The sequence below is a fragment of the Verticillium nonalfalfae genome (genome assembly GCF_003724135.2).
Source record: "Verticillium nonalfalfae strain VnAa140/NRRL 66861 chromosome Unknown scaffold_136, whole genome shotgun sequence".
Lineage (NCBI taxonomy): Eukaryota > Fungi > Ascomycota > Sordariomycetes > Glomerellales > Plectosphaerellaceae > Verticillium > Verticillium nonalfalfae.
The window spans coordinates 32,749-46,671 of NW_021167361.1; the positions used below are offsets into that span (position 1 = coordinate 32,749).

Consider the following 13,923-nt stretch of genomic DNA (forward strand, 5'->3'; position numbering starts at 1 on the left):
CACTTCCATTTCCAGTGCTTGGAGCCCTGGAGCCTCCTGGTGACGCGCCCAAGGGCAGCCTGAAGCCAGCCACAAGGGCATTTTCTCACAGGTCACCCAGCCGCTCTCTCACACCCATCGTGAAAAGCCCACAGGTGGCTCGGGCCCCGGCCGCTGTCCGCGCCGCTGGGACCGCCAGGGGGGCCGTACCATTCAAGGCGTTTTGGTGCCTGAACCATGCCCATTTAGGGATGGTTCCCTTATTGCTGGCACCCGGGTCGCAATCTCGTCTTTTGTGGCAGCGGTTCACGGGCTGGTGACCGAGCGGGCGAATGTTAAAGTCTTTCTCGCATGAGACGAAAATCTACCAGACTCCAGTTTATGGGGCCAGCCGCGTGCCTTGGTATTGATTTGTTTCCGGGAGATCGCGACAGTTGTTTTGTTTACTGAGGAGGGCGCCTTCCTTTGCGGTGGGTTTCGCCCGGCGCTCTCCCAGCTGCCTGTTTCCCTATTGCCTCCCCTAACTCATAGTACAATCCGCCAATGCAGGCGCTCCCGAAGTGCATGCATGCTTCCTTCCTCGTCCCCCTCCCCATTCCTCCTCGAACGCCCAATGCCCGACAAAGATGCAGAGAGAGAAGGAGCCAAGGCCGATGCAACTTGGACCTCGCTAGTTGGGCACTGCAACGACGCGTCGTCCATGTTTTCCAAAGCCCAAATACCACCCAGCAACCAAGGGACGAGCTCAACCTCTCTATCCGACAATGCTCGCGAGTCAACTCTGATGAGGTCCGCCCACCCTGGCCTGCCCACGAAATGCTACCCCAACCAGGAAGGGATCGATGGCCGGCCGGTTAACGGGATGGCACCTCCGCCAGTCTACCTGACGTGTCACATCATCTGGCCCGGCAGAATCTCCAGCGCGTTGGCACGACTGAAATCAAAAGGGTTCATGACGTGCGGTCGTCTCGCATCAGTTGTTTCAGCTTTAGGTGTTGACGATGATCTCAACCAGAAAAAAGGTGTCGCCCTGTGCGTGGCAGCTGTCATTCACGAGTCCGTCGATATCATCGAGGCTTCCCCAGGCTTCCCAATTGCATTCCACGCCGCCGCGCTATTGCAACTAGCCTGCGGGCACCAACCTTGACACCCTGTGCCCTGCGTCGACCGCCGGCGACCACCTCCCTGCATCGCAAGCTCTCGCGACTGGGCTTTCCTGGCAGCACAAGTGCTCTGAACGGCGACATGTCACGTGTAAGCGAGCAATTCGGGGTCAGCATCGAGAAGTGGCCCTCGTTCTAGGCGGCATGGTCTGCGGAGACAGCCGTGACGCATAGTAATGCAATTATGAAAAGGCCCCATTCATTCTACCACTCGACACCTCATCTCACGATCAAAACAAACCTGTCTCACGGCCCCCCTCCGGATATTCGAGCGCCTTTGTTCGAAAGCCCCTCCACCAGGTTACCTAGCCAGGGAGGCCACCCGGAAATTCGCATCTTCTCTGCGGTCACTCCGAACAGCAGGCCAGGGTCGGAAAGCCTAACTCACACAAGCGTCATTCCATCGACCACAATTCAGTCGCCAAAGCTTGGACCCCCCGACTCGATCAGTCAGCCATCCGTATGGAGAATCTCCGGATAACAGTTCGCTCACGTGACTAGCGATCGAATCGACGCAAGAATGACGAAAGACGAAAACGGACGCGGGAGCCCAGGCGGGTCATTGCCACGGACCTTGATGACGTTGCCCAAGTCTCCAGGCTGCTCTTCCTGCCGCCCACCAGAGCAGCGTAAGTACCAGCTTCGTTTGGCCTATAGCGTGCTGATCAGCAGCCAGAGTGAAAAGCCCTTCTGCTGCGAACCAAAGTCGCAGGTCGTGGGCGCAGGACGTGGGCGCACGCCGCAGGCTCACGCCGAACCGAACTGGATGGCGGCCATTGGTTTCCACAGGTTCGATCATCAACCGGGAATGGACCGACTGGTGACTCGGAAGACAACAGAAGCCACCATGGCCGCCATGAGAACGTCGCCTGGCGCCCACCAGGACATACCAAGTACGCTCTCTCTGTGCAAGACGCAGTCGCTCGTGGCCTGCACAGGGATGGTGACGGTGTGTAGTGGAGGACCGAGCTCCTTGGTCTGACCAACCAGATCGGCCAATCCTGTCACTCCTCCTCGGGCCCTTGCTCCAGCTTTGTCCGTCTGCCCAGATCCATTGCGCGAGAGGGGGGGAGCTCACTCGAAGCTCCAAGCCGACTGAGGTGCCCCCCTCCCTCTCTCCCCCAGCCTCCCCTCGACGGCCAGCGCCAGTACCGGGAGCGATGTACCTCTTCCGGGCTGACGTACCAAAGCTGTTTGCGTGAGGGACCTGTTGCCGCAAAGTACCCGTACCGGTGCCTGGCTGGGCTCTCTTTGCCCACCCGCTCTCCCGTCCATCCGCGCCTTCGGTGGGTGCGACAAGTCCGGCAGCTCCCCCAGCTCTGGTCGTTCCAGTCCCCCCAGGTCCAGCTGGAGCTGCTCCTGTTCCTGCTCCAGAGAGCTCCCCGTCCCGTCAGCAACGCAACAGCCTGTTCTGCTCTCGCTGCCACCGCCGGCCATCCCCCTCCCTCCCCCATTACCTCCTCTTCCCCTCCTCCAGCTTTCCTTCTCTTCTTTCTTCTCTTCTACTATACCTCGATCTGCCCACCTTGTGCTCGCCCACCCTGAGACTTTCCCATCAATTGAAACCCTACAAACTCGATAGACACAATGTCCACCCGTAAGAGAAAGCAGGAGGAGGAGGAGGAGCTCGTTTCCCTCCCTGAAGATGACGATGGCGAGGAGGAGGAAGAGTAAGTCACCTACCAGCCCGGTCCCCTGAGCCCGTTGTGTTCGGCTTTGGTTATCCGTCTGCGCAAAATCTCCATGTTTGCGCCAGGCTTTGCGAAGCTGCTACGAACTTTTCATTCTGCGCCAGACATGCCTTCGAGGTCCAACCATGGCGCATGCTTGAAATCCTTACTGACCATACCAGGTACCAGAGTACCGACGACGAAGCCGGAGGCGGTGAAGGGTCCGAGGAGGAGGAAGAGGAGGAGGAGGAGGATGACGAAGATCCCGAGGGCGAAGAGGATGAACCCGAAACAAAGAACGGCGCCGATGGTAAGTCTTCCCTAGCCCGTGCTTTCTTTCTCTGCTGACCACATCAAGCCCCACCTGCCAAACGGCAAAAGACAGATGCTGTTGAGAAGGATGAGGATGCTGAGGAGGAGGAGGAGGGCGACGCCGAAGACGAGGAGGCCGATGCCGACGATGCATTGAACGGCATCAAGGAGGCCGCTGCCGATGTGCCTGACAAGACGGTCAAAGCGACCGATGCTGCTCCCGAGGCTAACGGCGACGCCAAGGCCGTCGCGGCAGATGGCGATGACAAGGAGTGATGCGCGCGCATTGCTTGCCCGCGAGGCTGCATGCTTCTTTTCGTTTCCCCTTGAGGCGTTGGGGTGCATGCGGAAGGTTATCCGGCGCAAGTGATTCTGTTTAGCTAGCTCCCAACAAACATCCCTACGCTCCGTTGCATTCGCATCCTGGCAATCCCATGATGTACCGCCTCTTTAGGCCGTGACCCTTTCAATCGTGCGAGACGTGACGATGCATCCGTGAGGATCTGGCCGATCCCATCGTCGACCTGCAGTCGCGTCGTTGCCCCTTTCGCTCGTCTCTCCAATCGTAGCATCTCGCCTGACCTGCGGGCCATTCTCCGACCCACGCGCCTCCATCCGAGCCCGCAGGCGCCTGGCCTCGGCTGCGGCTCAGTGCTGCTTTGCAGTCAGTGCAGACGACCGAGGCAGAAGCATCATGGAAGCTGTGATGGTCGCCTACTGATTCAGGACTGGACTCGGAGTGAAGTCTGTCGGTGGAAGCTTGTCGCCTGTTGAGAGGATGCTTCTTGTGGTTCATGCACGCCTCGCAGACGATGTACGCGCCTCGCATTGCTGGCCGAGCCGTACACAATAGGTGTCTTTCACGAACAGGATGAGCAAGATGACCTCCCGAGTACACCTTGGACTGAATTTCTCGCGAAACGCTACCTGAGATTTTACAGAATTGACTCAGTAGCGGTCGAATATCTTGTGATGACGACGAATGACGGTACGTATTGAAACAGACTCGGCATCACAAACTGCGTCGCAAGGCAAACGCTCTTCTTCTCAATGGTCCTATTTTCATTGGCATTCGTTTTAAGCAATATATATGCCTTGCAACGACGGCGATGTTTGTGAATTCGAGTGGTCAAATATGGACGCCGCGACAAGGCGCCGGGACTTTAGTCGAGCTTCAAGCGAACAGAAGCTGATAGTGGGAATCCTTTCTAGACAGCCGCCAGCTTGCGAGAGTGTCGTTTGCATGCCGATGCTATGCAAATGAAATATCCATGATCTTGCGCATAAAGTTTACATATTAATAGGTCGAAGGTCAACATGCTGGCGGCTGGGAACGAAGATTTGGTAGAAAAACGCCATTATGATCGACGAAGTTGAAGACCAAAAAACCAACGAGGTATTCATTCAGCCACGATGATCAAGTATCAAGCACAAATTTCAGTCATGGGACCACACTGCAACTCTGCATAAGATTAACACATTACTTTACTGAATGTAGTCGCAGTGGTAGATCACCCGCTGTGATCCTCAATGCTGCCTGATAATGATACAAGTCGTGACAGCCAACACCCTCTCGTCTCGGGCTCCCCAAATGGAGCCGATATCACCACGCAACGCCGATCTCAGATCTATGACCTTCCGAGTGTCCCTCGACGGCCCCTCTCCTCCTTCTTGCCCCCGTTCCCAGTCACCTTCATCCAGTCATCCCACTCCTTGCTAATTTCCATGAGCACCGAACCCATGACACCGGCACTCGCCATCAGGCCGTGGCCTTCGCCTTCAAGCACGCGTACCTCACATCGCCGCATAGTTTTGCCCAGCCACTTAACGTTGTCGACAGGAACGCGCGTATCCCGGCTGCCATGGTGGATGACAACAGGTCGCGTAATATCCACGTAGCGGAAGCCGATTGTGTGCCTCCGTTCGAGGCAGACGAGAAGGTCCACGGCCGGATTGGCGCCTGTTGTTGCGAGATCCCAAATGGCATGCGTCAACCTCGTGTCGTATGTGAGCTGGCGTTCCTTGTCTGCCATGGCGTCTGCGGCGGCGGCCAGCATGGCGCTCTCGGGATCCAAGGGAGCTGACGAGCCGGCTCCGTACTGACCCGAAGGCGGTGCGCGTAGACGGTCCATGCTCTCGGGTCCCAATGAAGATTCCATGTCAATGCCGCCCTTGCCATAGCCGGTCTGGCCGAGGTTTTCCTTGTCCATGCTCGGCGTGATATCGCGCCGCGCCGCTGGCGTATCGCGGCCGGTCGTGTTGGTTGACTTGCGTTTGCTTCGGCGATTCGAGTTCTTGGGTAGTGAGCTCGTGATGGAGCTGCTCGTGGCCGACATGAATGAGCTGTTGGCGGCTTTCAAAAACGGTGTCGGCAGAGCACGGAGGATGCGTTGTGAAGTAGGAATGGCGTTGGTGGGCGGCAGCGTCTGCGATGTGCCAAATACATTCATCTGCGAAGGAGGGATCCAGGGCGCAAGGAGGTGGATGCGACCGCGGATGTGCTGGGGCATGCGGAGGGCCGTCGCCAGCGCATAGATGGCCCCGGCAGAATGGGCAAGGATGGAGAATTTGGTAATCTTGAGGGCTTGGCAGATGGCGTAGACGTCGTCTGTACACAATGTTAGCAGCCGTAGAACGGCAATCACGAGAAGACGCACCTGGCCAGCTGAGCGGCGTCGCCGTGCCGTCTGCGTAGGCCTCGCTGTCACCGACGCCGGGTCGGTCGGGCGTGATGAGGCGGAGTTTGAGTGTCAGCGCCAGCTCGTCGTAAAAGGCTGTGATGTATCGTGTCAAGCCCATGCCGACGCAACAGAACACAGCCGAGCCCTCCGAGTCGCCGACTTCCGAAAAGGATATGACACGGCCAGTCTGAGGATGCCTGATCTTCTGAGACAACCGCGGCGAGCACAGGTAGGACTCGACGGCATCGTCGACAGAGTCAGCACTTCGAGGGCGCTCGTACCCTGAAGGCATGGCATTTACGGGCTCGGGCGAGGCAATGTCGCTGCGTCCGCTTCCGCCCTCTGATCGCGGACTCAAGGGAGCCGATAGACGCTTGAGCCTGGAGCTGCTGCGCTTTAATCGGACGGCCTCGTTGACGTCGGGCGTCTGCCGGCCAGATTTCCTCCTGCTGCGGTCTGTGCTATGCTCGTCACGGCGCCGCCCTTGGGCGACGGCAGGGAATGGCGCGCCGTCCTCGAGATCGTCCTGAGGCTGCGGACTCGTGACGTGAATCTCATCCGCACGGCTGTTCCCCGTGGCGGTCATGTTTGCGGACGACCGCTGCGAGCTACGGCCGAGGTCGGCCGATTTCTTGCTCGACTCTCCATCTTCGTTATACCAGGACTGGTCCTTCAAATGCCTGTTGCTGTTGCGAGCTTCGTCATCCTCGGGTATCGCGCTGCTCTCTCCGTCTCGCTTCGACCGGGAGTTCCGGACAGAAGACCTCTTGGCGTTGGGTCCTGTCTTGCGTAGCGATGAGTCCCGCGTCGGGATGGGCCGCGGGCTTGGTAGGGGGTCCATCGTGGGTGCGTGGTCAGGCCGTGGCGGAGGCTCCCTCGTGGGCGGGTCGTAATGTATCGGTGGCTCCTCGCTGATGGGTGTCTCGGCGAGAAAGGGATCGGGTCGAGGCGATAGGCCGGTACTCAAGGGGGTATCGTCAAAGGAGGCGCGGCTAGCAGGAGCAGCACCGCTGAGGCGCTTTCTCTCGTATTCTTTCTCTCGCAGTCGCTCTTTGGAGCTCATGTACATGAGACCTTTGTGGCTCCTACCCTGTTTCCGTCCCCAGCTGTCACGCGATCGGGAGCGGCTCCGGGTCGAGTCGGAGGCAGGGGCAACACCACGTTCGACAGAGAGGTTGCCTATGCTCTGGGTATCATCGCGGGAACCGAGGGAACTCCGGGAGGAGGGGCGTGAGCTGTTTCGCAGGATGGACTTGAAACCGCCGCTAGAGTCGCGTGAGGGGGACTTTGGTGCGGTGAGTGGGGAGAAGCCGGAGGGCGGTTTGGCGGTTCGGATGACGGGCGAGCTGGCGGCGAGCTCGTCGAGGGATACCGTCTCCTCTCGAAGATCACCTAGGGAGGGCTGTGAGAAGGCGCCGTAGTCGACGCCGAAGCTGCCGTTGCTGACGAGACTGCCGTGACGGGGCGAGGAAGGGAGAGAGAGGCTGGTCAGCTTCGGAGACTCAAAGTGTCGGTCGGCGGGTTTGGAAATGACGGAGAGGCTCGTGATGAGAGAGGAGATGACTTCAGGCGAGGCAGGCTGAGCAGGACCCTGCAGCGAGCGGCGACGTACATACGTGTCGGAGGCGGCGGTATGATTGTTATTGTTGCTGCTGGTGGTGGTGCCCGGGGGCGGAGGGGTGGTGGTGCCGTGGTCGCGATGGCGATGGACGTGGAGATGGCGGGTACGCTGAGGGATAGGGGGGGGAGCGGCGTCCCTTAGGTCAGACATGGCAGCAGAAGCAAGCGTTGGCAGCGGCAGCGACGGCGACGGCGACAGCGGCAACAGCCGGAGGGCAGGAGCCGATCTGAAGCGACACAGTTGATCCGCTTGTCTTATTAGGCTGGTCTCGGTGGACGAGCCCGACGGTGGGTGTCTCTGGTCATGCAGCGGGTTGTTCCTCAGACGGCGGCAGGAACAGACAACACGCAGGAGGGGGGCGTAGGGATCCTGCAGAGTGCAGATGGAGTGCAGCAGCGTAGCAGTTCTGGTGGCCGCCTTTGTTCGTGCTAGCTGCAGAGAATTGGCGTCGCACGTTCAGACGAGGACCGGGCGCGCGCAGACTCCGAGGGGGTGGAGGGGGGAGGGTTCGGTGGCCACCGAGATGGTTCTGTTTTAAGGGGAGGCGAAAATGCTGGATCTGGTGGTGAGGGCAGTAAAGGCCGTGATCAGAGAGCTCGAGCCACGCACAGCCGCAGCGGACGAACCGAAGAAGAAGAAAAAAAAAAGCAGAGGGGAGAGACAGATGGATGGCAGACGCGGATGGATGTATTGTTGAAGAAGCTTTGCTCAGGATGGGAACAAGGGCCATTCTTCGAGAGGGACAATCCCAGGAACGGGACCTCGTCGATTGGCAGGCGCAGGCAGAGAAGCACCTGCTTCTCATCAGAAGGTGCAGGAACCCCCCAAGGCGCATGCATTTGTGCAGCCTGGTCGGGTCACCGGGGCCCCTATTAGCGGATGCTGTAATTAATTGTAACCCTACCATTCGGGAGGCCAGCATGGCGGCCTCCTCGTTGGGTGCAGCGCCATCTATGCTACTTCTGGCGGGTGGGCGCACTCTTGTTTGGTTTCACTTAATCGAAAGCTTTCTATACGGGACATGCTCCGATGGTCTGTCACTATCCTCGTTACCGTCGGTGTTCGAGACGTCGTTGCAGCCGGCAACGAGTCTGTCTTCACGATGTCTCTCTCACGATGCCAGCGTGCGCAAGTCTTCTTCAGGCGACTCAATCCCGCTTAGACCTCTCAACAAGGCATAGCTCGGGCCCGCCATTAGGCCTGTCTCATTGACCAGACGCAGGGATCTGGAGATTACCCCTGGACGCTGGACGCTACGCTCCATTTTTGTGCGTCTACTTGTTCCTGGTGCTCGGACACGATCAACGTGACGGGAAAACATTAAAGATGGAGACTCCCCCAGACCTAGTCTACTGCCGTGTGCGAGCGTGAAGGATGGGTTGAGGAGTTGAGATGAAAGCCGGGCCCGGTGGTGCGCGGCTGGAGAGCTGGAGAAGACCCATGGAACCGTCATGAGTCGCCAGCGGCCCTTCAATCACGGCTCTCGTCTGGATTCATGCCATCTTGGGACAATCATGCAGTTTGATCTTGTGCTGTGGGAACTGAGAGACATGTGCTTGTCGGCTCGCCAAGGTGGTCAGACCCTGGTTTCCATTGGGCATCACACCGAGCCTCACCGAGCCGGAAGCACCACCGACGTCATCCTTCTCTGGCCCTCACATTGCTGCCAAGATCAGGGAATCGGAACGTCATGGTATTGCCCGAGGCTGACATGTCGAAGCTGTTCTTAGTCTGAACCTTCCATCACCACGCCGTGGAGAAAGAGTCCGTCCTGAATTGACACACCGCAAAGTAAAATCAACCACACCAAACACGACGCATCTTGCGTGTCTTTTGGCCCATCATGGACCTCCTCATGTCCCTGCCCATTATTTCGTACTTTCTCGCGCCGTCCGTAACTTCATGGTCAACCTCCCTCAACCTACTGTTCTTCTACATGACCTGGACAACCCTCGTTCTATCGCACAGCGCCCTCAAAATTGAGCTCATGGGCACCTTGGCTTTGCGCCTCGTCTTCTGGCTCCTCCCCTCGCTGGTGTTCCTCCTCTTCGACACGCTCATCCCTACCCTTGCCGAGTCTCTCAAGTATGGGGGCACCTCTGCTCTCCCCCCGACGGACCCGGTCTTCTTGGCGCGCACTCTCGGCCTGTCCATTGTTAACCTTGCCCTTGCCGTCGGCCTTGAAGCAGGCATCAGCATTGCCTGGACCACCGCCTTTCAGACACCCATTTTCACAACCTCGAGCACCCTGCCGTTCCCATGGCAGCTCGTCAAACACATCACCATTCTGCTCGCAGCCCGTGAGTTCATCACGTACTATCTGCACGCCAGGGTCCTCCACGCGCCTTCGCGCGGCCGCAACACTTTGGCCGCCCTCCACAAGAAGCACGCCCACCACCGCAGCGCGCCGCCATTCTCTCTGCTCCTCTTTGCCGACCACCCCCTCCCCTTTCTCGTCCACCGTGTGCTGCCTCTCTACCTCCCATCTCTGGTGCTGAGGCCCCACCTCCTGACCTACTTCCTTTTTGTCGGCCTCTGCACGCTCGAAGAGACGCTGGCGACAAGTGGGTACTCGACGGTCCCGGGGATCATGATGGGCGGCATCACGCGGCGCACGGCTGGTCACTACGCCGGCGGAGGGCGCGGCAATTACGGCGCGTGGGGTTTACTGGACTGGGCTCACGGCACGAGCGTGGGCAAGAACGTGATTGAGGATGCCAAAGACGAGGCTGAGAAGCACGCTGTCAAGGAGCGTGGCGAGAAGGCTGCGGGCGACGGCCTCGCGGCTGTGCGATCCGGTATCGATGGGCTCCGCAAGGGGAGTAGGAGAAGGGCAAAGAGTGGTGACGAGGAGTGAGGCTATGATAAGTTTATTCCCCTTGTCATGGCGGCTAAATAATACCCTGGTCGACGATTGTTTGTGTGTATACGAAAAGCGCTTTGTATTCATGGTTGGGCCTCGCTTGGAATAATACATGACTTGAGAGCAAAATCAACTTACGTGTCCGAACCGATGCAAACGCCGTGTGTACCCCGCCGCCCGCATGTCTTATCACTGCAAGGCGGGCCGTAACGCCATACCCACAACACTGCGCGGCCGACTGCCAAGCGCCACAGCCGGCAAACTGGGCTCACTTTGACTCGGGGGCGGTGTCGAAGCTCACTGGTCCCTTGGCGTACCGAGTCACATACGTCTTGGCATTCTTCTCGTACTCTTCCCTATTGTTGCGGTACTCGTCGGCGATGCGCGCTTCGAGAGGGTCGTCCGGCTGGGGCTCAATGAGCAACTGACGAACAGCCTCGAGCACGGCAGTGATCTTTGTCGAGGGTTTCCAATTCTCCGACTTGAGCGTCGCCAGACAAATGCTGCCATCTGCATCGTTGGTCACGTTGGGGTGGTAGATGCGTGTGAGGAAGCGGACAGTGGGCGACTTGAAGGGGTAGTCGGTGGGGAGGCTGACGGCCAGGGCAAAGTGACCGCCGGCGTAGGGGCTCGAGCTGGGGCCCGCCATGGTGACGTTCCAGTTGTGAATGTCCGACTCGTCCTTCAGGGCCACCAAGATGCCATCGGGCGGGTTCGTCATGCAGTCGCCGAGCTCCTAGAACAAATCAGTCGCTGTCAAGGGAGAGTGGACATATGGGCCAAACAGACCTTGGAGATGCGTTTGCTTGACATTGTGTCGCGTTGACGAGGCGTCCGAGCCAAGATTCAGAATAAAGAAGATATAATGGAGGCGTGATTGAGGATGCGTGCGTTGAGAGCTGGTTGTCGGAATGTTTGTTGATGCAAGTGTCGTTGTACATGTCACGTTCTTGACGCTGGAGCTTTAGCACTTGATGGCGGGGTAGCTCTTGCCTGTCCTGCCTGAGGTGGCTAAGACTGAGTGCATGTGGCGGGGTAGTTATGTCACTCAGACACCACCAGTGGACCCAGCCGACATCTCGTCCCTTCAGGAACAAGAATCTCTTGGCACGGTACTCCGACCATTTCAGGCTTTGAATCTCTGAACTTGAAAATTACGATTTCATCGAGACGGAGTCTGGCCGACTTCCTATTCTTGCTGCTCCATGAGTGACTAGTGATCAGCCGAGCGGAAACGTCCCTGGTCTCTGTCTGCCGCATCTGGATTCGGCGCCAGATCGACCCTCATGGGATTCTCGTCCGGATGTTGCATCTGTCGTTGCATTTGTCGATCCGACCAAGATTGACCATACACGTGGAAACGTGGAATGTTCGAGTCGCGCTTCTGCAACTTTCATCGCTGCCAGAACATCCCATCCGCCTTGTCGGGACATCTCTCGCCAGATACGCGTAGCTTGGAATCTGATACGTGCGCTTCTACGATCCATCTCCAATAGAGACCGTGCCGGCTGGTGCCGGACCAAGCCGCCCCCCACCAAGCAGCATGGTCGGGCGATTTCACTCTGCTTTTGCCGAGTTCTGGTTCTGCAAACCCACATTGAAGAGCCATCTCATTTGCTGGGCTATAGACGTGACGTTGGCCCCGACATGTGGAGGACCTGCGTCATTACCGCCCCAAGATACAGCAAGGATGTGGGGCAAAAGTTTCAGCATCACCCAAGACGCTCCGACGCGATGGAGGGGCAAAGGGTCGCGTTGACTGGCTTTTGGAGAGGATCAGGAGGGGGAAGACATGGAGAACACGGACTATCGCAGAGGGGCAGGTCGGCGAGAGGGTGTTCTCGCAGCCTACTTAAGGCCGAGAGTCCCCCTTCGCTCTACCTTGGTAGTATGTGAGCTCTTTCATATTTTTACACGATACGCTTGCTTGACCTGTCTTATTCGCTTCAGATTTTGAAGGCTTCTTACCTACACTTGAACGTACATCAAAATGTCGGGCACTACGCAGACCAGCCGTACCTTTACCCTCAATACAGGCGACAAGCTACCCGCTGTCGGCCTTGGCACATGGCAGTCGAAGCCCAACGAGGTCAAGCACGCCGTCGAGGCCGCGCTTCGCCAGGGCTACCGCCACATTGACACGGCGCTCGCCTACGGCAACGAGCGTGAGGTCGGCGATGGCATCAAGGCGTCGGGCGTACCCCGGTCCGAAATTTGGCTGACGACCAAGCTCGACAACCCCTGGCACAAGCGCGTCCAAGAGGGCATTGTTTCTTCGCTCGAGAGCCTTCAGACCGACTATGTCGACCTCTACCTGATGCACTGGCCTTCCTCGACCGATCCCCAGGACCTCAAGAAGCACCACCCTGACTGGGACTTTGTCGACACGTGGCGCGAGATGCAGAAGCTTGTCGGCACCGGCAAGGTTCGCAACATTGGCGTGTCCAACTTTGGCATCAAGAACCTCGAGCGCCTGCTCAACGACTCCTCCTGCAAGATCGTCCCCGCGGTCAACCAGATTGAGCTCCACCCTTGCAACCCGTCGCCGAAGCTCCTCGAGTACAACGCATCCAAGGGCATCCACTCGACGGCGTATTCATGCCTCGGAAGCACCGACTCGCCCCTGTACAAGAACGAGACGCTGCTGAACATTGCCAAGGCCAAGGGCAAGACGCCTCAGCAGGTTCTCCTCCTGTGGGGTCTGAGCCGCGGTACCAGCGTCATTCCCAAGTCCGTCTCCAAGGAGCGCATCGCCGCCAACTATGAGCTCGACGGCTGGGAGCTGACCGGCGACGAGATCAAGCAGCTGTCGAGCATTCCCGACCGCTTCAAGGTGTGCGGCGACGCGTGGCTGCCCATCAAGGTCTTCTTCGGCGATGACGAGTAAACCAGGAGCGGGGGGACAAGGAATGAAAATAATACAAGTAGAATGAATAAAAATGTAGAATGAATAAAAATGCAGAAATGGTCGGCACCTTGATGCTGTAGAGACTTAAAGCTTCGATTTCCGTCTGTCATCTGCCTCTTCTTTGAGCACCTCAGCCACCGCCTCACGCAGGTCTCTTGCAAGAGCCTCGGCCTCATCATCATCCAGCTCTTCCCTCCTTCCCCTGCCAAACATTGTGAAGCTCTCGCTGAAACGGCCACTCGCGCGAATCTCGGGCCGCGGAATCAAGTGGTAGTGCATGTGCATGACGACCTGGGCGGCGGCGGCGCCGTTGTTCTGCACAACGTTCCAGTCCTCGACGCCGGTGACTCTCGCCAGCGCGCGGGATAGTGTTCGTAGGAATCTTCCGAGCTCGGCAGCTTCAATCTCAGAGGCGTCGGTCAGCTTGGGTCGATGCGCGCGCGGGCATAGCAAAAGGTGACCCCTCGATAAGGGCATAATGTCAAGGAAGGCGACGAGCGTATCGGTGGAGAGGACGACAAAGGAGGCGGGAGATGTCCGCGTCGGGTCCATCTCGTGATCTGACGGCGGCTCGAGGGGGTCATACGGCGAAAACGTGTCGGCAATGGCGCAAAACGGGCAATTCGCGTCCGTCGTCTCGACGCCGACGTCGAATACGGGCGTCATGATGGGTGGTCGGTACGAGGGTCTTCGAGATATCTGATCAGCTCGGTCATTATCCGCAAG

The 13,923-nt window shown here is 58.3% G+C and overlaps 6 protein-coding genes across 6 annotated transcripts; 3 read left to right on the plus strand and 3 right to left on the minus strand.

Annotated features, from left to right (window-relative positions):
- Nucleotides 1-2,729: 2,729 nt before the first annotated feature.
- Nucleotides 2,730-3,400, plus strand: D7B24_001697 (uncharacterized protein; the record flags this gene model as incomplete). The annotated part of the gene is made up of 3 exons (XM_028635919.1): nt 2,730-2,812; nt 2,995-3,122; nt 3,171-3,400. The coding sequence occupies 3 exons, from the start codon at nt 2,730-2,732 to the stop codon at nt 3,398-3,400; spliced, it is 441 nt and encodes a 146-aa protein (XP_028491702.1).
- Nucleotides 3,401-4,752: 1,352 nt separating this feature from the next.
- D7B24_001698 (uncharacterized protein) lies at nt 4,753-8,348 on the minus strand (the record flags this gene model as incomplete). Its single annotated transcript, XM_028635920.1, has 3 exons — nt 4,753-5,732; nt 5,782-7,396; nt 8,331-8,348. 3 exons carry the CDS (start codon nt 8,346-8,348, stop codon nt 4,753-4,755), a joined length of 2,613 nt encoding a protein of 870 aa, XP_028491703.1.
- A 921-nt stretch (nt 8,349-9,269) lies between these two features.
- Nucleotides 9,270-10,283, plus strand: D7B24_001699 (uncharacterized protein; the record flags this gene model as incomplete). The annotated part of the gene is made up of 1 exon (XM_028635921.1): nt 9,270-10,283. The coding sequence occupies one exon, from the start codon at nt 9,270-9,272 to the stop codon at nt 10,281-10,283; it is 1,014 nt and encodes a 337-aa protein (XP_028491704.1).
- Nucleotides 10,284-10,557: 274 nt separating this feature from the next.
- D7B24_001700 (uncharacterized protein) lies at nt 10,558-11,102 on the minus strand (the record flags this gene model as incomplete). The annotated part of the gene is made up of 2 exons (XM_028635922.1): nt 10,558-11,025; nt 11,079-11,102. The coding sequence occupies 2 exons, from the start codon at nt 11,100-11,102 to the stop codon at nt 10,558-10,560; spliced, it is 492 nt and encodes a 163-aa protein (XP_028491705.1).
- Nucleotides 11,103-12,279: 1,177 nt separating this feature from the next.
- D7B24_001701 (uncharacterized protein) lies at nt 12,280-13,176 on the plus strand (the record flags this gene model as incomplete). The annotated part of the gene is made up of 1 exon (XM_028635923.1): nt 12,280-13,176. The coding sequence occupies one exon, from the start codon at nt 12,280-12,282 to the stop codon at nt 13,174-13,176; it is 897 nt and encodes a 298-aa protein (XP_028491706.1).
- Nucleotides 13,177-13,281: 105 nt separating this feature from the next.
- Nucleotides 13,282-13,863, minus strand: D7B24_001702 (uncharacterized protein; the record flags this gene model as incomplete). Its single annotated transcript, XM_028635924.1, has 1 exon — nt 13,282-13,863. The coding sequence occupies one exon, from the start codon at nt 13,861-13,863 to the stop codon at nt 13,282-13,284; it is 582 nt and encodes a 193-aa protein (XP_028491707.1).
- Between the last annotated feature and the right edge of the window lie 60 nt (nt 13,864-13,923).